Raw genomic sequence first — 23,311 nt, 5'->3', positions numbered from 1 at the left:
TTACAGAGTGGTGGAGAATTCAGATTTGTAACAAAAACCTCATGGAAATGTTTCTGCATTTTTCTAGCAGCTCCGGTTATTCTATTAGCTAAATCCCCACCCTTACAGCTAATGCACACTCATGTGTGGCATAAACTACATTCATACTAGGCTACAGAAAATGCCTGCACCACTGCCCATAAAGGACACAGGCAGAATATGAGTCACTGGTGAAGCAGATCCCAAGGCCAGGTAGGACCAGTGTGATCATTTAGTCTGAGCTCCTGTGTAATGCAGGCCGTAGAACTTCCCCAAAATAATTCCCATTTGAAGTAGTGCTTTGATCAAAGCAGAAGTCAGCTAGAAGTCAGTCACCACTCCATGACACTGAGTGGGGGTGGCCAGAGCCCCTGTGCACCCACCGGAACATGGCAACAGGTTGATGCACATTCTTCATTCTGGAAGCAAGTGAAAGGGCTGCAGCTCCTTCTCCCTAGGCTATTCTTGCATCTGCCGCATGGCTCAGAGGATCATCACTCAGCCAGCACTTGTCTCAAAGGTAAAGCCAGAATCTGGCCCCTTTGTGTATCTTTGTTATGTCACCCTGTAGCTCGGTATGTTGACAGTTCAAATGGATGCCACCAGCAGCTGCATCCCGCTCGTGCTGATCCGCTTTCAAACTCTTAATACAATGGGGTTCCGAAGACATTGGAGAACAAAGTTCTATTTTAGTATATCAAGTCGAATGTCTATTGGCTGGAAGCTGTTGCCAGACACGACCATATGTTACCCAGTGGTATTACCAGTAAATCCTCATTGAGTGCAAATTATGAAGATTAAAGTCACCTCAGATTTAGCTGCAGTATGTTGAGGCAAATGTATTTTACACAGCCCCATTCAAAATTATGGGAATTGTCACCACTGAAATGAATGGGCTGTTGTTACCTTGCATTTAATAGGCTGTTTCCAAATGTTCTGTGTTTCCAGTTGAGACGCCGTAGTTGCAGACTGTAAATAGAACCTGTTGCAGTCAGTGGGCTGGAAAATACCAAGGACAGAGAATTATAAGTAATCACCAGGGCAAAAATACCAAATTATCTGCTGATCTCGCCTAATTCAAAATGTTCCAGGTATTATTTTGCCACAAGTGACAATAATAGATTGGATTATTGCTCTTCTAATTGTGGTTCTCCGCCAAATGGCTCTGCATTTAAATGATTTGAGGTTGATAAGTCTAGACCAGTTTAAAATGGGCAGTGGTGTATTGAAAGCAGTTAACTGTCAGAGGGAGACCTATAAGTCTAACAACTTGGAATAAACATCTCCTTGAGTGTTCTTCATTACTGTTTCATAAGAGGTTTGGAAAGTGGCATGATGCTGAACTTCATCTATTCATGCACTTTGGCTGATGCACTCCAGTTTAATGAGATTAGAGGTTTAATGCAGATAAAAGACTTATCGAGTCGGTACTCCCAGATTTAACACTGGGCTTTCAGTGCTGATTCACAGACAGAGAGGGTCAGTGGAGAGCTAAACGCGTCTAGATCTACAAGCGTCTCTGGTTTCTTATCAAGGTGCAATTTATTTTCCTCCCTCTAATGATTCAAAATGATTGGGGGACCTCTCTTGTTGTTATCAGCTCTGGTTTTCTGCAACGTATGTACTGAGGAAATCTTCCAGCCAAATCTGGTGCTGGACATGGCCAAGGTCCTTCTGGATAATTACTGCTTCCCTGAAAACCTGGTGGGGATGCAAGATGCTATCGAACAGGCCATCAAGAGTGGGGAGATCCTGGACATCTCAGATCCCAAATTGTTGGCCAATGTCTTGACGGCTGGTGTACAAGGTGCCTTGAACGACCCAAGACTGGTGATCTCCTATGAGCCGTTGGCTCCTGTGGCTCCAAAGCAAGAAGATGAGGCTTCCTTCACTCAGGAGCAGCTCCTGGATCTTATCCAGCATGTGGTCAAGTACGAGCAGCTGGGGGGAAACGTGGGCTATCTGAGGATTGATCACATCATTGGCCAAGATGTTGTGCAGAAGATTGGGGCTTTCCTAGTGGACAAGGTGTGGAAGACTTTGATGGGGACCTCTGCCCTGGTGCTAGACCTGCGCTACAACACTGGGGGGCAGGTCTCCGGCATCCCTTTCATCATCTCCTACCTATACGAAGCCGGCAAGGTGCTGCACGTGGACACGGTGTACAACCGGCCCTCCAACACCACCACGGAGATATGGACCCTGCCCCAGGTGCTGGGTGAGAGGTATGGCAAGGACAAAGATGTTGTCGTGCTGATCAGCCGGCATACCACTGGGGTGGCCGAAGATGTGGCTTACATCCTCAAGCACATGCACAGAGCCATCATCGTGGGGGAGAGGACAGCTGGGGGCTCACTGGACATCCAGAAGCTGCGGATCGGTGCCTCCCATTTCTACATGACAGTGCCCGTATCGCGGTCTGTGAGCCCTCTGAGCGGGGGTGGGCAGAGCTGGGAGGTCACTGGGGTGCCGCCATGTGTAGCCAGCCAGATGGAACAGGCCCTGGAGAAGGCACTGGCCATCCTGTCAGTACGCAGGGCAGTGCCTGGCATGATCAGCCGCCTCATGGGCATACTACAGGACTATTACACCCTAGCAGAGCGGGTGCCCGCGCTGCTGCAACACCTCTCTGCCTTCGACTACTCCTCCGTCCAGTCTGCCGAGGACCTGGCCACCAAGCTCAATGCCGAACTGCAGGCTGTGTCCGAGGACCCACGCCTCCTGCTCCGGGTCACCATGCCAGGTGAGGCTGCTACCTCACCCATGGAGGAGGAGACCCCGGTGGCTGCTGACCTGCCCGACAATGAGGAGTTGCAGCGTGCCCTGGTGGACACCGTGTTCCAGGTGTCAGTGCTGCCAGGCAATGTGGGCTATATGCGCTTTGATGAGTTCGCTGATGCCTCCGTGCTGGCTAAGCTGGGCCCCTACATTGTGCACAAGGTGTGGGAGCCCCTCCAGGCCACCGAGAACCTGATTGTGGACCTGCGCTACAACCCTGGGGGCCCATCCTCAGGCGCCGTGCCCCTGCTGCTCTCCTACTTCCAGGACCCCACCACCGGCCCTGTCCACCTCTTCACTACCTATGACAGGCGCACCAACCACACACAGGAGCACAACAGCTGGGCTGGACTACTGGGCCAGCCCTATGGGGCCCAGCGTGGCATATACCTGCTCACCAGCCACCGCACGGCCACTGCCGCTGAGGAATTCGCCTACCTCATGCAGTCCCTGGGCCGCGCCACTCTGATCGGCGAGATCACAGCGGGCCGCCTCTCACACACCCGCACCTTCCCTCTGCTGCAGCCAGAGGAGGACATCACCCAGGGCCTCAGCATCACCGTGCCCGTCATCACCTTTGTCGACAACCATGGAGACTGCTGGCTCGGTGGCGGCGTGGTGCCAGATGCCATTGTGCTGGCTGACGAGGCTCTCGAGAAAGCCAGGGAGGTGCTGGCTTTCCACCAGGTCATGGGAGCACTTGTGGAAAGCACTGGACAGTTGTTGGAGGCTCACTATGCCATCCCAGAGGTAGCTGGGAAGGCCAGTGTCATGTTAAACACCAAGCAGGCCCAAGGTGGTTACCGCTCAGCTGTGGACTTGGAGACATTGGCCTCCCAGCTCACCAACGACCTGCAGGAGGCCTCAGGGGACCACCGTCTGCACGTCTTCCACAGCCATGTGGAGCCCACCGCCGAGGAACAGTCCCCCAACAAGATCCCCACTCCAGAGGAGCTGGCCTACATCATCGATGCCCTCTTCAAGGTTGACGTGTTGCCAGGCAACCTAGGCTACCTGCGCTTCGACATGATGGCCGAGGCGGAGACAGTGAAGGCCATCGGGCCGCAGCTAGTGCGCCTGGTATGGGACAAATTGGTGGGCACTGACGCGATGATCATCGACATGAGATACAACATGGGTGGCTACTCCACCGCCGTGCCCATCTTCTGCTCCTACTTCTTTGAGCCCGAGCCCCAGCAGCACCTCTACACCATCTTTGACCGCAGCACCTCCCACAGCATTGAGGTGTGGACCCTCTCCCAGGTCACTGGCCAGAGGTACGGCTCCCTGAAGGACATCTATATCTTGACCAGCCACATGAGCGGCTCAGCGGCCGAAGCCTTTGCCCGCTCCATGAAGGATCTGCACCGGGCCACGGTCATTGGTGAGCCCACCATGGGCGGCTCGCTCTCGGGGGGCATCTACCGGGTTGGCAACAGCTCCCTGTATGCCTCCATCCCCAGCCAGGTGGTGCTCAGCCCCCTCACCGGCAAAGTGTGGAGCGTGTCGGGGGTGGAGCCGCACATCACCATCCAGGCGAGCGAAGCCATGGCTGCAGCCCAGCAGATTGCCGCCTTGCGCTTCAAGGTGCCTGGCATGCTGCAGACAGTGGGGAAGCTGGTGGCGGACAACTACGCCTTTGCAGACATGGGGGCCGACATGGCGACCAAGCTTACTGCCCTTGCCCCCAAGGACACTTACAAGATGGTTAATTCCGAAGAGGAGCTGGCCAAGAAGGTGGCAGCTGACCTGCAAGCCCTGTCTGGAGATGCGCACCTGAAAATAGCCCACATCCCAGAGCCCTCCAAGGGCCACATTCCGGGGATCGTGCCAATGCAGGTGAGTCTCTCACACGCTCAGCTAGGGACTCGCTACCATCTGTCACGTGGGTTCTAGGACTGTGTGCAGCGAATTAAGGACCCCAGCTACATTCCTGGCCCATATTTCTAAACCTCCCAGGTTTCCCAGGTTCCAGCACAGAGGCGAAGGCCCAAATGGGTATAGGGCATGCAGGGCTTTGTAGGGGGACCTTGTATGGCCACTGCTCTGGGGCTGCTGAGCTGAGCTCTCCCATGACCAGTGAACATGGAGGGGTTGCTGGGGGTGGGGGGTAGGGAGTGTACCACTGATTACATGGAAGATGTCTCATACCAGGTGACTTCTGACTTCTTCTCAGATGCTCTAGTTTTGCCATGTTGTATTAAGTTGGCCTCAGTAAGTACATTACTTGCATGACCAAGCCTGATGGCATCGATTTTTCGATCTGAGATGAAGTGGTTGCTCTAGGGGTCTTTAACAAGAGACACGTCCATGCATTTTGTAATCTACCCTTCTGCACGTATAAGATAACCTCACCCACCATCTAATTTTCTGTGACTCCCAGGATGGTAGGGAACTCCTTTATATTGACCATCCTCTCCTAATGGGTCTCCTAATCAACATTAGAGAGCTTGGCCGTGCTTTGCCTTGGAAACGTGGCTGGATAGACGCTAGATGACCTCAAAGAGAATTTGATTTTTAATAATTCACTTTTGCCCCCGCTGTGCGGTTTGCCTGGCAGTGCTTCTGCGTCGTTCTCAGCTGAGCTGCTCATACCCGTGGAGTGCCCCAACAAACCCTTTTCTTTGATGTGCTGGAGGGAGCTCCCAGGAGTCACTTGTTAAAATTCCATCACAGATGGACTCAGCCCCTCCTTGGTTACTGCTGTAGCATCCCTGACCCAGACAACTTACCCCTAGGGCTCTTAATGTTGCCTTTGGAAGAGCGCCTTATTTTGCTTTTGGAGCGGACCACATGGTCGGGCATCTTCCTGAGGAAAGAGATCCCTGAGCTTCTCCCTGTGAGGTCTTTGGCTCGTACAATTTATCTTGGGGGGTGACCCTGTGCCATGCTCTCAGCCTCTGTGCCTGGGGATCACGATTGAGCATTTCCAGGGAAGGGCACTTGGTTTAGGTTTGTTTGCCCAGAGGTGCTGCCCCTGTCCTTGGCTGTGAGAAAGAATTTGTGCTAAAAATGGGGAAACTAATCAATGCATTCTCCGTTCCATTGCTCACCCACCTCCCAGTGGTCCTGGGGCATGGGGCATATCCCAGGCTAATGGGGAACTTTTGTGGGAGCTACTTGCTAAAATATGGGCTACACCTCACTGATGATCTGCTGTCAGGTCCGTAAAAGCGCCATCTAGCAAGTCAATCCCCCTACCCCTGCATGTAATAGTTATTTATGAGTGTCTATTATTGCCTGGTGAATGCTGATTGTTGGAAGCAGATTCATAGGATAAAAATCTAACTTAGCACCTCATAGGTGAAATTCCAGCCCCGTGAAGCCAGTGGGACCCCACACTCAGTAATGCTTCTGTTCAGTCCTGCTTGTCCAGGGCAGGCATTGGAAGAGGTAGGATGGCTCCTCCGTAACAGTAGAGGGGGAGAATGGAAAGGGGTCGGTAGCCTCCAAGAGGGAACGCATATCTCAGGAGCAGGGAAGGTCTGACAGTCAGCTACGGGTGGGGAGCAGTCTGGGAGCAGACTCTCTCATGGTAGAGTACGAACTAGGAGAGGGATAAGGGCTGGATAAGGGGAGGCTGGGCTTGGGGAGTTTCCAGAGCCGAGAGCAGGAGTGGACTAAGAGGTGGAAGTGAAAGCCTCAACCTGGTGACAGGGAGAGAGCAGCAGAGGCTGGGGACACTATTGTGCGGAGCACTGGGGCAGCAAGAGGGCCCACGACGCGCCAGCAACGTAGCCTCTTCTCTCTTTCCATAGCCAACTACAGCAGCTGGCCAAGCGCCAGCAGTGAGCGGGCTCAGCCCAGAGTAGCACCATCGGCCCACAACTCAGATGGGGCCCCCGCTCCCCTCTTGACCCTCTTTGCAGGACGGACATTGGCCTCTGCCTTGCTCTAGCTGCCACAAGGGGGTGCTGTCTATGCATTTTTCCTGAGAACCCCAGTGCCACTGTCCAGAGAGCACATACCTCAAGGTCACGTTGAAGCTCGCATTCCCAAGTGGCAGACTGTAGTAGATGAATCTTTCCCAGGGCATCTTCATTCACTGCCATAATAACCCCTCCAGCTTACTGCCTACATCCTTCCTAAAACGAAAGGCACCAACCTTCAGAGCCAGCCAGTCCCTCAAAAGTGGGGTTTGCTTTAGCTTGACCCTGATAATAAAGCAGAAGAAAGCGATGGTGTGCGGGCGGAAGAAGGGGAAGGATGCAGGTGACATGCATGTAGCCCTGGTGTGGCCACCCCATTGAAATAGCTGCTAAACCAGCATTTAGCGAGTGAAGAGATCTCCTCTGTGACAGCGGCAAGGTCAGTGCTAGCTGGAGTTCCCTGGTGCAGAAATGCTAGTTGCCCCAGTCAGGTTTCCCAGGGGCTAGCATTATGTAGGCGTTTGCTGTTCAGAACATAGCCCACACTTTTGCTGTGAAGCAGGGTTCCATATGCTCACAGATGCCTGCTCAGCAACCCTGGCTCCAACTCCCCAGGCTTATCCTCTGGGCTGATTCTCTCGTCTCTCTCCCCCCCCAAACCACAAAGTCTCCAAGGACTTTTCCCTTTGCGTACTGAGACGTCCATGTGAATGAACACCCAGGCCCTGTAAGTTGCATGGGGCTGGGGCAGAAAGGACATGCTGCCCAATTTTTCCGCACGTGATGCACTAAGTTCAGATGACAAGGGTCACAGATGGGGCCCTTGCCTCCAAGCTCCCACTAACCCCCTACATTTGGGGTTTAATTTTCTGAGTCTCCAGCTGAGAATAGGGCCCCTAGTAGCCTCCTCACTGCACATCTCTAGTAAGCAGGATTCATTTTAAACAGCAACTGTCCTTGCATCTCAAATCTTCCCTTTCCTAGGTAAATATTACATATGCACAGTCTCTAACCCCAGGAGTGCTTTCTGGGGTATTGTCAGTATTTGGGGAGGAACGAGGGGGTTTATGGACAGTTCAGTGCGAGTGGGGAAGGGAAGCTTATGTCTTTTTGCTTGGCTACACTAATGAATAAAGGCATAGCTCTTTGCTTAAAGGGACAGTGTCAGGACAGGGGTAAAAAAATCAATATCTATTGTATTACCAGCAGATGAAAGAATTTAACTGTGGGCCCAGTTCTCATCTGGTGTATACAAGTGTAACCCCATTAAAGTCAATGGAACTGTGCCAGTTTACACCATCTTAGAATCTGGCTCCTATACAAATCTAATGGACTCTTTGCTGTTTATTTCCTTTTCACATTTCGCTCGGGCTGGACCACGGCAACGCATTGACCCAGATCTCCAGAGCTCTCTTCCAACCCTAATCTTCTGTGATTCTATGTCCCTTGCTTTTGCCTCTCTCAGATCCTCACCCACTAGCACAATGCAGTTACATGTAGGATTCACAACAACGCAGCCAGAGCCATTTTTTAAAAAAGTAAAAACACCACACACAGTCTGTTTAAAAGTGCCTGTTCATTTTTGGGTTTTGTAAAACTGATTTTGAATGAAATCCTAAATTTGGCTGCCTACAGTGTACTTGCAAGCTTTCCTTTCTATGATAATATGCCACTGTATTTGTCTGGAAATAAAAATGTTGCAAACTAACTCCAGCCAGAATATTAATTTACAGGACACCTGTTCAAATAGCTCTGTAGCAGTGGGCCGGCTAGTGTGTTTGTGCACCACTGCTCCCTGCTGGGTGGAATTAGAACAGCCCAGTTGTGTGTTTTTCTTGACGCTCTGGCTGGTAGAGTGCTGTGATTACATGAGAACCTCAGTTCTCATTTTAAAAAGAAGTAAGTTTCTAGCCTTGCTGGTTGCAGAGAAGACATGACCTGAATGTAATTCTCATGGTTTAAAAACCACATGCAAGAGAAAAAGAACCCAAAATGTATTTTTTTAAAATCTGATGATTTTTAAGCCATCAGGATTTCAAGGCCGTATGGCCCATCATTTTTGGATGCCTGGAACTGGCAAGGCTGTTTGTTTATAGTACAGAAGCACCTAGAGGCTCTGAGATCAGAGGCCCATTGTGCTAGGTGCTGCACAAACACATAGTAAGAGACATTCCCTGCCCCAAAGACAAGAAAAGAGTGGGAGAGGAAACTGAGGCAGGGAGCAAGGAAGTGATATGCCCAAGGCCATAGAGATGATCAGTGGCAGAGCCAGGAATTAAACCCTACTCTTTGAAGGCCAGGCCGACATCTTAATCCTGCATCAAGCCACACCATCGCATTCACGTAGCATTACTATTGTGTACTCAGTGTTTACAGCACAGGGCCCACAGACCCTATCCTGTTAGTTAACAGCAATTCTTCTGTCACTCTGGTGGCATGGGCCTGGTCTGTTGGCACGGGAAAAATCTCCATTCTAATCCCCACTGCTTGCAGTGTTCTTCTTATTAAGGCCCAGAGAGCTTAAATTAAAAGGGTTGAATTGTTACATATAACCATGCTGTAATGAATTTCCAATTGTGTAAGAGGAAATAACTCACTACTGTCAACCACCCATGTTTAAAAAACAAAGCACGCATCAGGCCACTCCAAATCATGAGATTTAGAAAGAAAGGAAAGAAAAAAAGCTTTTTATTTGCCTTCCAGCTTTTGAGCCATTGGGATACCCATATTTTCCAGCTTTTCACTGCAACCATCAAGGCCAGGTGGAGATACTCTCCTGTTCACATGACTCCAGGAGCTGGGGCTTTAAGGCAAACACCAATTAAACACAAGACTAACAATAAAGTCAGGAGAGCTGGCGACACTTCTAACAAGTGTGGCGCTCCGAAATGGGCACAGATTGGTTACAAGCATGTTCAAGGAGCGGGTAAGAAGCTAGATCATAAACCACATAAGTGTGAACAAATACAGAGCTTATTTTTAACCAACATGCTTAGGGGCAGTGGGTCATCCCTGATATAGAGCAAGGCCCCACTCTCAGCTCACTCTTACTTCTCCCAAATAACTTGTTTGCAGTCCAAAGTACTCACAGTAACATTCCCCTACCTAGCATCCAATTTACAGAGTCTCAAAATATCCAGTTTCCTCTAGCCCTTCCCCCCAGCTAAGGGATTCCACAGCCTCCTTTCCCAGGGCTGTGATATAGCTCAAGCCAGCTTCCCCAGCAGGCACATTCCAGCCCCACTTCATAGAGTTTCCCTTCCAGCAAGTCAACTAACAGCTAGGTTTTGATCCTGGTCAGGTGATACCTCTCTAATTACCACCTGGTCCCATTCACTAGCTGGTCCTCTCCTCCCTTAAACACCTATTCCTTAAAGGGGCCATGTCATGGAACAGGATGGGCTGGCCCAGAGGTCCCCCTTACTCTCTAATGGGGCCAGAACATTGTGAAGGTATATTCCAGGGATCTGTGCTTACGGATGAAGTCTTATTTGTAGGGTAATTCTTACTGAGAAGAAACACATCTGTAGATGGGGTTTTTTCTGACCTCTCCATTGCAAGGAGGGGTTCAGCATTTCTGCACCAGACCAAAGCAGCATCAGAACAATGCAATGAATGCTGGCTTTTTTCTTTAAACCCTGGGAAGATCAAGTTGCATGGCTGTCACAGGCGTGAGTGACAAGGTCAGCAGCGATGAACTGATATGTCTGCAGCCCAGACAGCGGGGTTGTTTTCCAGAGGGCACAGAGAGAAAGAGGGGCAGAAAGGGAATCCACTAGGCAGCTCTTGCATTTAGGTCAGTAGCTGGTACCAGCAGGGACTCGGGATCAACAGTCAAAGTTTTGGCTTTGCAAAAGGCACTGGGATGGTGGCAGCAAATAGCTTCAGGAGCAAAAAGGAAGAAAAGCCCTGGGCCTCCAAGTAGCACTGCCTAATGGGCTAGCACTCAGGAGACCTGGTTCATTTCCTACCTTGGGTGAGTTACTTCCCCTCCCTGTATCCCAGTTTTAACATGGGAATAATGATACTCCTTTGTGATGCAGATGGAGATATACTGCTGGGAAGGGGGCATTTGTACTTGCAGAGGCAAAACCACGATCAATAATGTACATTTACCTTAAACTGTTGGGCTGCATTCAGTCTGGGCAGGCTTTTCTTATCACTGCCATAGCTCAGTGTCCCATCAGCGTTTATAAAGGGAGCCTCTCAGCTCTCCGGTAGGGTGGGGACGTTTAATAGGGGGAATAAGGGATTTGCTCAAGGTCACATGGACACTGTGGCAGAGCTGGGATGTGCATCTAGGGACCAAGGACGTTGTTCCATTCTCAGAGGCGTGCAGGCAAAGCACTGAAGTCTGACTGGAGGAGCAGGCTGTGGCCCCACTATAGACAGGGGTTACAGGGACTAGAGCCCTGCCCCCGAACCCGACAGGACCCTACAACAAGTGTCGAGTCTGGGCTGTGCCGGGTGGGAGAACAACTGGATCCTGTTGGACCTGACTCAGATCAGCTGTCCTCCTCCTGCCTGCGGGGTTGTTGTGCTGGCATCTGCATGCCCTGCTCCTGCCAGCCATTGCCACCTAGTTGTGCTGCGAGCGTGCTGAGGAGTGCTCTAAAATTAGGCCCAAGCAGACCTCACCCATGGACACAGTTCTTCTACTCGTTGGCTACACCTTGTCTTTCATTATTTGTTTTCTATGTTTGCCCTGGAACATCCAGATGAACAAAATAAAGTTAATCACTGCCCTGCATGTGAGATTCCAGACACATGTCCCACATAGAAGCATCTTAGCACAAGGGCACCACATGATATTCCTGACACATGTACCATGTATAGGAATCTTAGTACATGGCCACCACATGATACGCCTGACACATGGCCACCACATGACATTCCTGACACATGGCCAACATATCAGCCTCTTAAAACAAGTCTCCCACATGACATTCCTAACACATGCCCACCACATGACATTTTTAACATAAGATTCCTAACATATGCCCAGCATGGGCTAAACCTGACATATGTGATTCCTCTCCAATCTTATGCCAAGAGTGCAGTGCCAGATAATGATTTTTTTTTTTGCAACTCTTTCAGATCCCTTCCCCAGAAGTATTTGAAGATCTGATTAAATTTTCTTTCCGCACCAACGTATTTGAAAACAACATTGGCTACCTGAGATTCGATATGTTTGGAGACTGCGATCTTCTAACCCAGGTTTCTGAGCTGCTGGTGGAGCATGTGTGGAAGAAGATCGTTCACACAGATGCATTAATCATAGACATGAGGTAAATTCTGGACAGAAATTCACCACATATTCTGTTTAAGTATCATTTTATTTGAAACAGTGAACTCACAGATTCCAAGGCCACATGGGACCATTGTAAAAAGAAAAGGAGTACTTGTGGCACCTTCAAGACTAACAAATTTATTTGAGCATAAGCTTTCGTGAGCTACAGCTCACTTCATCGGACCATTGTGATCATCTAGTCCGATCTCCTGTGTAACACAGGCCAGAGAATTTCCCCAAACTATTTTGTAGAGCAGAGCTTTTAAAAACACATCAGATCTTGATTTAAAAATTGCCAGTGATGGAGAATCCACCACGACTCTTGCTACATTGTTCCAATGGTTAATTACTCTCCTTGTTAAAAATGTACACCTTAGTTCCAGTCTGAATTTTCTTCAGAACTAGATTTATGTGGTTCACTGTCATGCCATGTCAGCCAATACTGGGGATGAAATGAAGAAAAGGAAAATTCAGGGTGAATATCCAAGGAAAATTTCCTAACAGTGAGATCTATTAGCATATGGAATGATGTCTCAAGGGAAATTGTTCCATCACTTGGGACACTGAAAACTAGATTGGAAAACTAGGAAATATACCATAGGACAGCGTTTTTCAAAGTTCGGGTCGCGACCCAGTACTGGGTCATGGCATGTCAGGCACTGGTTGCTCTGGTCAGCACCGCCGACCAGGATGTTAATAGTCCCGTTGGCGGTGCTGCCCAGCTAAGGCAGGCTAGTGCCTACGTGCTCCGACACTGCGCTGCGCCCCGGAAGCGGCCAGCAGCTGGTCCGGCTTCTAGGCAGTAGGGCCATGGGGCTCTGCGTGCTGCCACTGCCCCGAGCACCGGCTCTGCACTCCCACTGAGAGCTGGTGAGGGGTGGTGCCTGCGGGCGAGAGCCACACAGAGTCGTTTGCACACTTCCGCCTAGGAGCCAGACCTGCTGCTGGCCACGTCAGGCGCAGCGTGGTCCGCGGTGCCAGGACAGGCGGGAAGCCTGCCTCTGCACCCCAGCGGCGCCGCTGACCGGGAGCCACCCGAGGTAAATCCGTGCCCCAATCCCTGACCCAGCCCTGAGCCCCCTCCCCCCCCAAACCTGGAGCCCCCTCCTGCACCCCAACTCCCTCATCCCAGACCCCACCCCAGAGCCTGCACCCCCAGCCCAAAGCCCTGACCCCCTCCCACACCCCAACCCCCTGCCCCAGCCCTGAGCCCCCCAAAGCCGGAGCCCCTCCTGCATCCCAAACCCCTCATCTTCGGCCCCACCCCAGAGCCTGCATCCCCAGCCCTGACCCCCTCCTGCACCCCAACCCCCTGCTCCAGATCAGAGCCCTCTCCCACGCCCTGAACCTCTCATTCCCAGTCCCACCCCACAGCCCTCACCCCTGCATCCCAACCCTCTGCCCCAGCCCTCCGCCCTTCCCACACCCCCAAACCCCTCATCCCCAGCTCCATTGGATTGCAGGCATCAACAATTATCTTCAGCTGGGTCCCCAGAAAAAAAGTTTGAAAAGCACTGCCATAGGAAACAACCCTGAACTGACACAGCGCTGGGACCTCCCAGCTGTTTTCCATCTCTGATCTCTATACAAGCACTGACTGTATATGCCTTTGTATATGCCTGCTTGTGTTGGTTAATGATATATTTTATTATAGGTGATGGTCAAGCGATTCACTAGTAGAACAATAGATACTACTATGGGCTGCACTAAGTTACACCAGGGGATCAGTGCAGATTGGTCCAAGAGTGAGGAGCACGGAGGTGGCCCACCCACCCCCCAGTAGCCCTCCGGAGCCCAGTTGCAGCAAGGCACTTAATCACATGCCTAACTTTAAACAACAACTTTACTGAGCCGCCCAATGTCTGAAAAATGGTACATGTTCTTAAGGGTGAGTTGCTGCTGCTCTTTGTCTTAGCAACCATCTACAGAGGTGCAAATAGTTCACTTTTACACAGCACTCCCCTCGGTGGTTTTCTTGCCTCAGCCCAGAGCTACCGTATATGAGGCCCCACACAAGTGGCAAATATTTACCTAAAAAATAAACCCAGTGTCAGAAACGGTTTCAAACGCTCAAGAAACGCACATGTCAATTACAGTCAGGAGTCTCGCCGTGTTCGGCATTTTGCTTAAAGCCTCAGCTTCTGGAGTCTGGTGGTTCTATGAGAATCATCTCCGCTTTCATTTTTTAAAAAGTAGATTTCTAGCCCTCGTGGGCGCAGCGAGAAGCTGGAAAAGGAGACACAAGCACATGTCAGGGCACAGAATCCAGTACAAAGGACCCAATGTTTATTATGGTTTTAAAATCTTGTAACTTTTCAGCCAATCTCACGTTTCTCTGAGGGGCCCAATGTCTGATTTGTGAATGCTGGGGACTGGCAATCACATTGTTATCTAGGTCTGGCCCCCACCCCTGTGCTATCTGAGCCCCTTACCATCTTTAATGGATTTATCCCCGCAACACAGAGCTGTTGTCACCATAGTGCAGACAAGGAACTGAGGCACGGAGAGACTAAGGCCCAGATCCTCAAAGGCCTCACTCCTTTTGATTGGGACGTAAGTGACTCGCCTCCCATCATACAGGAAGTCTACGGTCAAGCAGGGACTTGCACCCAGGTCTTGAAAGTCGTAGACTAGCGCTCTAACCATTGGACCATCCAGGCTGGATTTTCCACCGCAGCTCATATTCCTAGAAGCAGGACACATGTACGGTTAGACACACAAGGCGGGGGAGGTGATATCTTTTATTGCACCAACCTCTGTTGGTGAGAGAGCTGAGTAGCTCAAAAGCTTGTCTCTCTCACCACCACAGGCTGGCCCAACGAAAGCTATCACCTCCTCCGCCTTGTCTCTCGGATATCCTGGACTGACACGGCTACACCAGCACTGCGTATAGACAGTTAGTGCTGCTGTATTATTATTATTGTCTTGTCGAAACACTCATCATCCCAGAGCTCTCAACAGTGGGCTAGAAAATTTGCAGTGCCCCCCCTCATGGATTTTCACAGACAGGAGGCATTTGACATTTTCTGCTCCTTCCATGTCCTGTAGACTCGATCAACTCAACACCATGTGAAATCCGCACTGCAGGGCAGGCAGCTGCTCTGTCATCTCACTGCCTGGCTTCAGGATGGCTTTGAAGCTTTGTCTCTCTCTTCCCCAGCCAGCTGCTCTAGATTTGCATTCTGGGGACTCTCCTTAATAGCATCCTGGTGAGAAACGTTTGTCATCCTCCCTACCCGAAGAAAGTGACCTCAGTGATTCAGATAGTCAAAGATCGGAAGGGAAACGGCCAGGGATCTTTGGCTGAATTAAAGTGGTCTTGGATTGATGGCATATGAAAAATAATCACTTTAATTTACAAAGAGGCGTTCCTACACCAAAGGGCTTTACAAGCTGGTTTCAAGGATCACTTCCCCTCTCTCTGAAAGGGGCGCTGCCTGTGGGGGGAAAGCTTGTAACAGTTTAACAACACTCAGCAATGCTACAGGGCAGTTTAAGACAGGAAGTGAAGAAGATTCTCCTCCAATTGTAGGGGAAGTTTAGGCAGGCAGAACGTAATTGCTTGAGATAGACTGGAACTAGGGATGTTAGTGAAGAGGTTCCACTCACTGCTGGTGCACCTCCGTGAGGCTAGGTGTGGGATTAGCTCTCACCCCCTCCTGTCAGTTGCTCATGCTGCGGCCCTTCTCTCGCTCTCTGTGACTCAGGGTGCTCTCTCTTCATGACTCGGCCCTCTGGCCAGGTCACTCTAGTGTTCCCCCCACTTGTGGGGTAACAAAGTCACACCAGACAAGCTGTCTCAGGTGGTCTTTTGTTCCACGTTGCCAGGTCCTGTGCCACTTTCCCAGTGGCTGGTAGGGGAACCCAGGCCCACCCGCTACTCCGGGTTCCAGCCCTATGACTAGCAATCCAGATCTGCTCAATCTCTGTTGCAGTAGCTGTTTTCCTGGGCTCCTTCCTACCCCATTCTTCTCTCTCCTGGCCTATCTCTGGGTTTACCACCAGAGATTCCTCTGCTCTCCGTAGCTACTTCACCCCTCTCAGCTGCTTGTCAAGTTCCCCAGTCCAGGGCAAGACCAGCACTTACTCTCCCCCTGGATCTTCTCCTTGTCCCTGGCCAGATCTCCTTCCCTCTAGGGAGTTTCAGAGTAACAGCCGTGTTAGTCTGTATTCGCAAAAAGAAAAGGAGTACTTGTGGCATCTTAGAGACTAACCAGTTTATTTGAGCATAAGCATCCGATGAAGTGAGCTGCAGCTCACGAAAGCTTATGCTTAAATAAATTGGTTAGTCTCTAAGGTGCCACAAGTACTCCTCCTCTAGGGAGTGACTGCAGACCTCCTCCCTGCTCTCACTTCCTGGCTTTACACTCCTAGCCCTGTTCCCACCTCAGCTGGGCTTCACCTGTCATTAATGCTTAGCAATCCCTGATTCCCTTCCAGGTGCAGTGTCTAAGGTTAACTGGCCCATCCTGGCCCACATTAACCCGCTCAGGGCTTGTGTGGGGTAGACACCCCATCACTCACCCTTCCTGCAAAGGGACCAGAGGACACCAGTTCTCGCTGACAGCACGGTTTGAGGTTTCAACTTTGTCTGGGTTCCATACTGGAACAAAACCAAACCTGTCTGCATTAAAGCAGAACTGGGTCTAAATGCCTCAGAGTGGGCAGTCGGGCATCGGCACATGGGGAAGTCCAGGTTCAAATCCCAGCTCTGCCTGATGCAGGGCACAATTTTTCATTCCCAGATCATGCTGATTCCAACAGAGCAGATACTTGAATCTGGGTTTCCTATACCCCCAGGGCAGCACCCTACCCACCACCCTAGAGAGTGTGAGAGATTCCCTCTCTCCCCAGCCTGACAGGCTTCAGCAAAACTGAAACATCTCGGTTCCAACATTTCATTCTGTCAGAAGTGGTCTGACCCGGCCAGCCTCACCCTGGCCAGCACCTCTAGTTGTTTGGCTCTGCGCTCAGGATTGCTCTACACCTACTGATGAGGAAAATGGCGTGTGCTGAATTACCAATATCACTTGCTGCAGCCACGATGCTCTTTAGTGTGAGTTCCTCAGCCCAGCCCAGCCTAGCCTGATATAGAGCAAAATTCTGCTCTCTGTTACACTGGTGTAAATCTGGAGTACCTGCATCGGAGTCAGCAGAGTTATTCTCAGTTTACACCATTGTAACAGAGAGCAGAATTTGGCCCATGATTCCCCTTCCAAGCCCTTTCTCATTTCATTGTGGGGGGAGAGAGGGGGAGCTCATCTCCTGCCCCCAGCTGGCAGTGAGCTCGTAATGACAGTCCTGCAGGAAAGGGACCATGACTGGAGCCCAGTGTGGTTCAATGGTGTTCATGGTGCATGGCTAGTGAAAAGCTAAGGGTCCGGGCTTATCCGTTCACATCCATTAACCATGGCATTGCCTCCTGCACCCCATTCAGAACCTTCCAGCACTCTGCACACCCCTCATTATAGTGACAACTGCAGCAGCTTGGGCTGTGACAGGTACAGCTGGATCCCTGGGATGTACTGGCAGCAGAGCCTCGCTCTACTCTTCCCCAGCATTTTTCATCCCTAGATCTCCACATGTGTTACAAAGGAGATTGGAATCATTATCCCCATGTTACAGATGGGAAAACTGAGGCACAGTGACAGAAAGTGACTTGCCCAGGGTCACCCAGCAGGCCAGTGGCAGAGCCAGAACTAGAACGCAGGTCTCCTCTGAATCCCAGTCTAGTGCTCTGTCCACTAGCACGCAGGAGAACCATGTCTCAGGCTGATTTGGCTATCACTGACTCCAGCATGAGTCCACTGTGGCCGTTCCCACATTGCGTAGGAAGCTGGGCTGATTTCCCTGTCTATGATGGAGTCACCCCCCTGGATTCTACTAACCCCTCCCTGGGATGGAGAGCCATTTTTTGCCTTGGGGTTTGGCTGGATTGCACTAAATATCAGTTACCGCCAGACCCTACTACAAGGTCTGTGCCTTCCCCCGGATGTTAAATTACAGCCCGGGAACACCTTGCCCTCACTAGCTGGGGAGCAAGGGCTAAACATTTCCAATACAGTGCACCAGACAGTGTTCTGATTGAAAGGGGAAAATAAATTAATTCATTCTCCTCCTCTACACCAGCATGTTGAAATCGGCCCTGGGATGCAGGGCAAAGGGGAAATACTTGTAGCAGCCTCTTGTGACATCTCTGTAGCACATTACATTAATGTGTGTATACGTCTGCTGTGCATGCCGTCAGATATACAGATTAGAGATGCTCCGGACTGCCCACTCAGGGGCGCTTTACACCACAGCACATATGGCATTTATTTACAGGAGAGAAATGGCTGGTGTCATTAATGGGGACGTGTTTAAAAGGAATGGTGTGTCTTTGCGGCAGGAGCTCCATCTGGGGTGACACATCTATGACTTGTATCTTGAGCTGCTGATGTAGAATTAAAAGGGAGACGCTTAGTTTAAAAATCGTGGGCCAAAATTCTCAGCCTTGCATGCCCTAAGTTAGGCACCTGCATGAATATTTAGATACCCAAATCCGCCGGCTGATTCGATGTGGTGCTGAACACTCACAGCTCCGATTGGCTTTCGTGGGTAGGGCAGAGGCTGAAAATCAGGCCCCTTATTCTGGTGCCTAAAAATGGAATCCAGCGTCTAGATTTACACAGCAAAGTTTGAGCGGATTGGCTCATTTTTAAAGGCCTTTGCTTCTGCTAGTAAGAGCCTTAGGTTAATAAACCCGGAGAACTATAAGAATGTCATGTCCCCATTGACGCCGCTTGTTTACTTTGTGCATTTTGGGGCCGGGGAGTGACCCAGGAAAATAAACCTAATGAGTTTCACTTCTTGTTTCTGGTCAGGTTCCCTTTCAGATTCTCAAGGGCCAGCACAGTTCTGCAACGTTAGGGGTGCAAATACTGCAGGGCAGAATGCACTATGTAAATGGAAGCCATGACGTCTAGGCCATATTACTGGAGGTGTGCAAGCAGTTGCACTCGCTGCCACAGCCCCCCCTGCCATCAGGTCAAGGTACTGCAGGGGTCCTCACCTCTAGCACACCTGTCGCTCACCTCTTTGAGCGTTTCTGTCCACAGCTTAGCCCTCTGGCTCAGTCACCTGTAGTCCAGCTCCTTCTGGGGCAACAGAGAGTCCAAACATCCCAACAAAAGACCCTTTCACCCTCTGGAGCTACTCCTCAAAACACCTGTCCTGAGCTCTGTCCTCAGCCCCATCCCAGGTGCAAAAATCCTGGTAGAGGAACTCAGACCCACCTCCTGCTCTTGGTGCCAACCAAGCTAGGTCTGCTCCTTCAGATATGCTGCTGCTTCCATGGGCCACATCCTACCTCCTAGCCCCTTACACTGCTTCCCCGCAACCTGTGGTTCACACAGTCTCTCTTCTGGCTCGCAGCCCTCTCTGCCTTTTCCCTGGGTCTTCTTAGCTCCATGGTCCTCCCCTGGAACCCAGGACTGCCTTTGCCAGGGCCCACCACAGGGACTAGGTCCATCCCTGCAACCCTCTTCAGCTTATCTTCACCATGCCCTTCCCAGAGAGGGGAAACACCCTGCCTCTTCTGTCCTGGCTCTCCTTCTACTGACTGGGTTCTCGTTCTCCTTGTAGTCAGCCTTGACCTGGTCACAGCTGCCTCACTAATGGTAATTAAGCCACCAGATCAGGCTCAGCTTGGGGGTAGCTTAAAGGGCCAGCCAGCCAGTGACAAGGTACTACAAAGCAGACGCTTGTGGGAGGGAGATGGGCAGGGCAGGGCAGGGCAGTTGTACTATTTGCAACTATTTTCAGTTATGTCCTTACATGCTTCAGATGAGGGGTTTTTTTGTTTGCTTTTAAAAAGGTACAATATTGGAGGCCCCACTTCCTCCATAGCAGCCCTGTGCTCCTACTTCTTTGATGAAGGGCACCCAGTTCTCCTGGACAAAGTCTACAACCGACCCAATGACACAATAAGTGAGATCTGGACCCAGCCGCAGCTCGCAGGTGAGTTATCAATTGCTCTTTGTGAGAGCTTTTCCTTTCAGGTGACGACAGGTACTCTCGACCTATTTCCCACACCCATGGAATGCTGGTTTCCTAGCAATCCATCAGAGACAACGTTCCCCTACCACTAATGGCCAAGCCTGTATGGAGAATGGAAAAGCAGTGAGCAGAGGAAAATGATATACTCCAAATGTCTGAGCTCCCTAAATACTGATCTTAATGTTAAGGGGGGAAATTGCAGACAGTGCTGGCGCAAGGTGCTGCACTGTCGGCCATAATTAGACATGGTGAGTGCTCTGGAGCAGCGTGAATTGGTGACCTGTTTGAGCATGCTGCAAACCGCGAGAACGGACAGAATCCCATTGACTTCAGCGGGAGTTGGATCCGGCCCTACGTATCCGCTGTGATGACTGGGGATATCTTCTGGGAGGTGTTCATTTGTTGGTGGCACAGGTTGTTTTTAAAATGAATTCTCTCAGAGAAGCTTCGAGCATGAGGCGGCCCCCTTGCTTATCGCTCAGAGCTGGCTAGCTAATAAGCTCCCAGGACTGTCACTCTGTGCGTGGGTCACGCTGACGTCTAGAATGTCTGTACGGTCCATGTGAAGCAGCTACAAGCACTGCCGAGAGCTTTTTGTTTAGAACATCGCCAGGTTCCATCATCACTGGGTTTGGCAACCGTTCCCGACTAATTTGCATGTTCTCTGCTTTTTCTTTACACTTAATGAATTTGAGCCATGCCACAGCCTGGGCTCTCGCCTAATCATTAACTATAACACCATGGGCACCTATGACAGACAGATACTTAAAGAAGCTTTAAAAGCTTTAAAAAGACCGGATTTTTAAAGGAGCTTAGGATCAGATTTCCAAGTGCTCAGCTCCCCTTGCGACACCTAGAGCTTAGCACCCAACCAGCACTCAGTGTGCTGAACTATTTTGAAAATCTGGCACCAAGAGAAAAATCTACTGCTCCCATCTGATTATGTAAGGGACACGGCCAAGTCAGTTCAGATCCCAATTCGAGATTTTCTATAAAAGGGTTTGGCAAAACCTCTGATCAATGGAAATGTTGTGCCTTTTTTTTTATTGTGTTTGAGCTCCACAGAAAGCCCTGTGAATGTAAAACGTCACCCCTCCCCCACACCCCCCTTTTTCAACTCAAGCACCCTGGCAGTCTTGTTACCGCAGGAGAGCCCGAGAGGGAAACTGACTCTGCACCACAAGTGAAACTGACCGGCCTTGCTTACCATGTGTCATTTGAGAGCAAAAAGCAAATTCATACCCTTCAAGCTAGGGAGTGAGTGAGGGTTTCAAAATTCTTTCAGGGGCTGTAATGCAAGGTGGGACGGGAAAGGGTCAACCTTTAATTGTGCCTCGGCAATTTTTTGAAAGTGGAACTTTGTAAGGACACTTGCTCTTGCCTCTCACAGGTGAACGGTATGGCTCGCAGAAGGGCTTGATCATCCTCACCAGTGCTATGACGGCTGGGGCAGCGGAGGAGTTTGTGTATATCATGAGGAGGCTGGGCAGAGCTTTCATCATCGGAGAAGTGACCAGCGGCGGCTGTCACCCCCCTCAGACATATCATGTGGGTGATACCGGCCTCTACATCACCATCCCCACCTCCAGATCCGTGACCTCTGCTGATGGCACCTCCTGGGAGGGCGCAGGGGTGGCTCCGCACCTGGAGGTGCCAAGCGAGACAGCTCTCATCCAAGCAAAGGAAATGCTCAATGCACACCTGCACAGCTCCCAGTAAACTGGATGGCGCAGCGAGCTCCCCACCAGAGGGATCTAGGTGGCGCTTTTCAAAGGCGCTTAAGGGGGTTAGGTGCCCAAATCTCATTGATTTCCTAACTCCCTTCAGCCCCTTTGAAAATCGCAGCCAAGGCTCACCGGGGGCGTGAAGCACCCCTCTATGGTGGTGTTTGTGCGTGTGTGACGAGGACAGAAAGTCCATCGTGTCTGCTTTGGAAAATAATGTGTATGTTCCCCCTCCTGTGTCCTGAAGAGGAATGAGAAATAGATGCAAGGGCCCAATTCCCAGCTGAGTTCATCTCCCGCCTGGCTCCTTGTTCACGTGCTCCAGAAGGACCCTTCTCCACCAGCCCCGGCACAGCCGCCCTGTATTTCTGGAGTTGTATTCCTAGTACTCACTCCCCCAGCTCACAGAGAGATGGGTAGGGAGTGGGCAGGGAAAAGGCAGTGGTGTGACTCTGCCCCCAGTGTGCCAGCTGGCATAGCTAAACCAGCAGGTCAGGGTAGGAAGAAAGTAACCACCTTCTAGTCAAAGCCAAGAGCAGATTGCGCCCAGCCCAGGAGCAAGGGGGAAAGTGGCGAAGAACCTACCTTGCCAAGGCACAATTCCCTCGCTGGGCTCATCCTGGGATGGAGCAGTTACATGCTTCTCTTGGCACGGAGTTAGTTAAGGGACAAGTGAGCCCATAGCACCCAAGTATGGTAATTGACATGAGCCCCAATCAACTCAATACATCTCTGAACTTCAGGAACCCTCTGATCTAGTAGTTTGTCTGCCTGTGTAGGGATTTATACATACCCTCCGCTCACTGCGATCTGGGTCTGAACTCTGTTGCTCAATCCCATCTCCACTAAATACCTGTTTGAAGGCCCTGAAGGAAGTAGATGAGCTAGCGTAGGCACCCAGGTTTGGAAACTGGTCTTCAGAAGCTGAGTTAAACGTCGCCTTTCTGCAGTATGTAGTGGTTACACGTTGGGTTTGTTGAAACTCAGCGTGCAGATTTAAAAAGAAAAAAAATGCTGTGTTTTAAACACCGAATCACAAAGAATATATTCAAAGATTGACCTGGAAAGAGTTTTAACCATCAAATAGACTTTGTACCATTTCTGTGATGTTCACCTTTTCAACATCACTCAGTGAAACCAGACTGTTCAGACTTGGCTTTCCATTCATTTTCATGGCTGGGTTTCTCGATGCTGCAGGGGGCTGTTTAAATGGATAAAAGTTTGTACAGGACCTTAGCTAGTCAAAGCACTATATAAATGAAAAGTATTAAAAACACTAAATCTGGCAATGCCCACAGTTGTCAATGCATTCATAAAAAACACCATGAAAATATTTGTATCCGTACTAGGTTTTGTAAAAGCCCCTTTAAAGTCTAAATGAGCTAGCTTTGCTTCTTTTGTTTTCCGAAACACAAGTCTATATTTCCATGTGAACAAAGGTCATCAAGGGTGAATGCTCCTATTTGCTGTTACTTACTGGCTATTTATTAATTATTTTCCTGTTTTAAAAATTTCAGTCATCCAGTCAGGGGCCAGAAATTCTGCCATGTGACTTAAGTGACAGCGCTAATAGCAAATAGAGTTAATACTTCAAA

General features: G+C 50.4%; 1 protein-coding gene across 1 annotated transcript; it reads left to right on the top strand.

Moving 5' to 3' along the window:
- Positions 1 to 1,490: 1,490 nt before the first annotated feature.
- RBP3 (retinol binding protein 3) lies at positions 1,491 to 22,999 on the top strand. The gene is made up of 4 exons (XM_074959909.1): positions 1,491 to 4,635; positions 11,763 to 11,953; positions 19,811 to 19,953; positions 21,383 to 22,999. Exons 1-4 carry the CDS (start codon positions 1,588 to 1,590, stop codon positions 21,709 to 21,711), a joined length of 3,711 nt encoding a protein of 1,236 aa, XP_074816010.1. The 5' UTR covers positions 1,491 to 1,587; the 3' UTR covers positions 21,712 to 22,999.
- Positions 23,000 to 23,311: the final 312 nt, after the last annotated feature.

The sequence above is a fragment of the Natator depressus genome, chromosome 7, assembly GCF_965152275.1.
Source record: "Natator depressus isolate rNatDep1 chromosome 7, rNatDep2.hap1, whole genome shotgun sequence".
Lineage (NCBI taxonomy): Eukaryota > Metazoa > Chordata > Testudines > Cheloniidae > Natator > Natator depressus.
The sequence above is the reverse complement of the archived record's forward strand: the minus strand, read 5'-3'. Positions and strand labels throughout refer to the sequence as shown.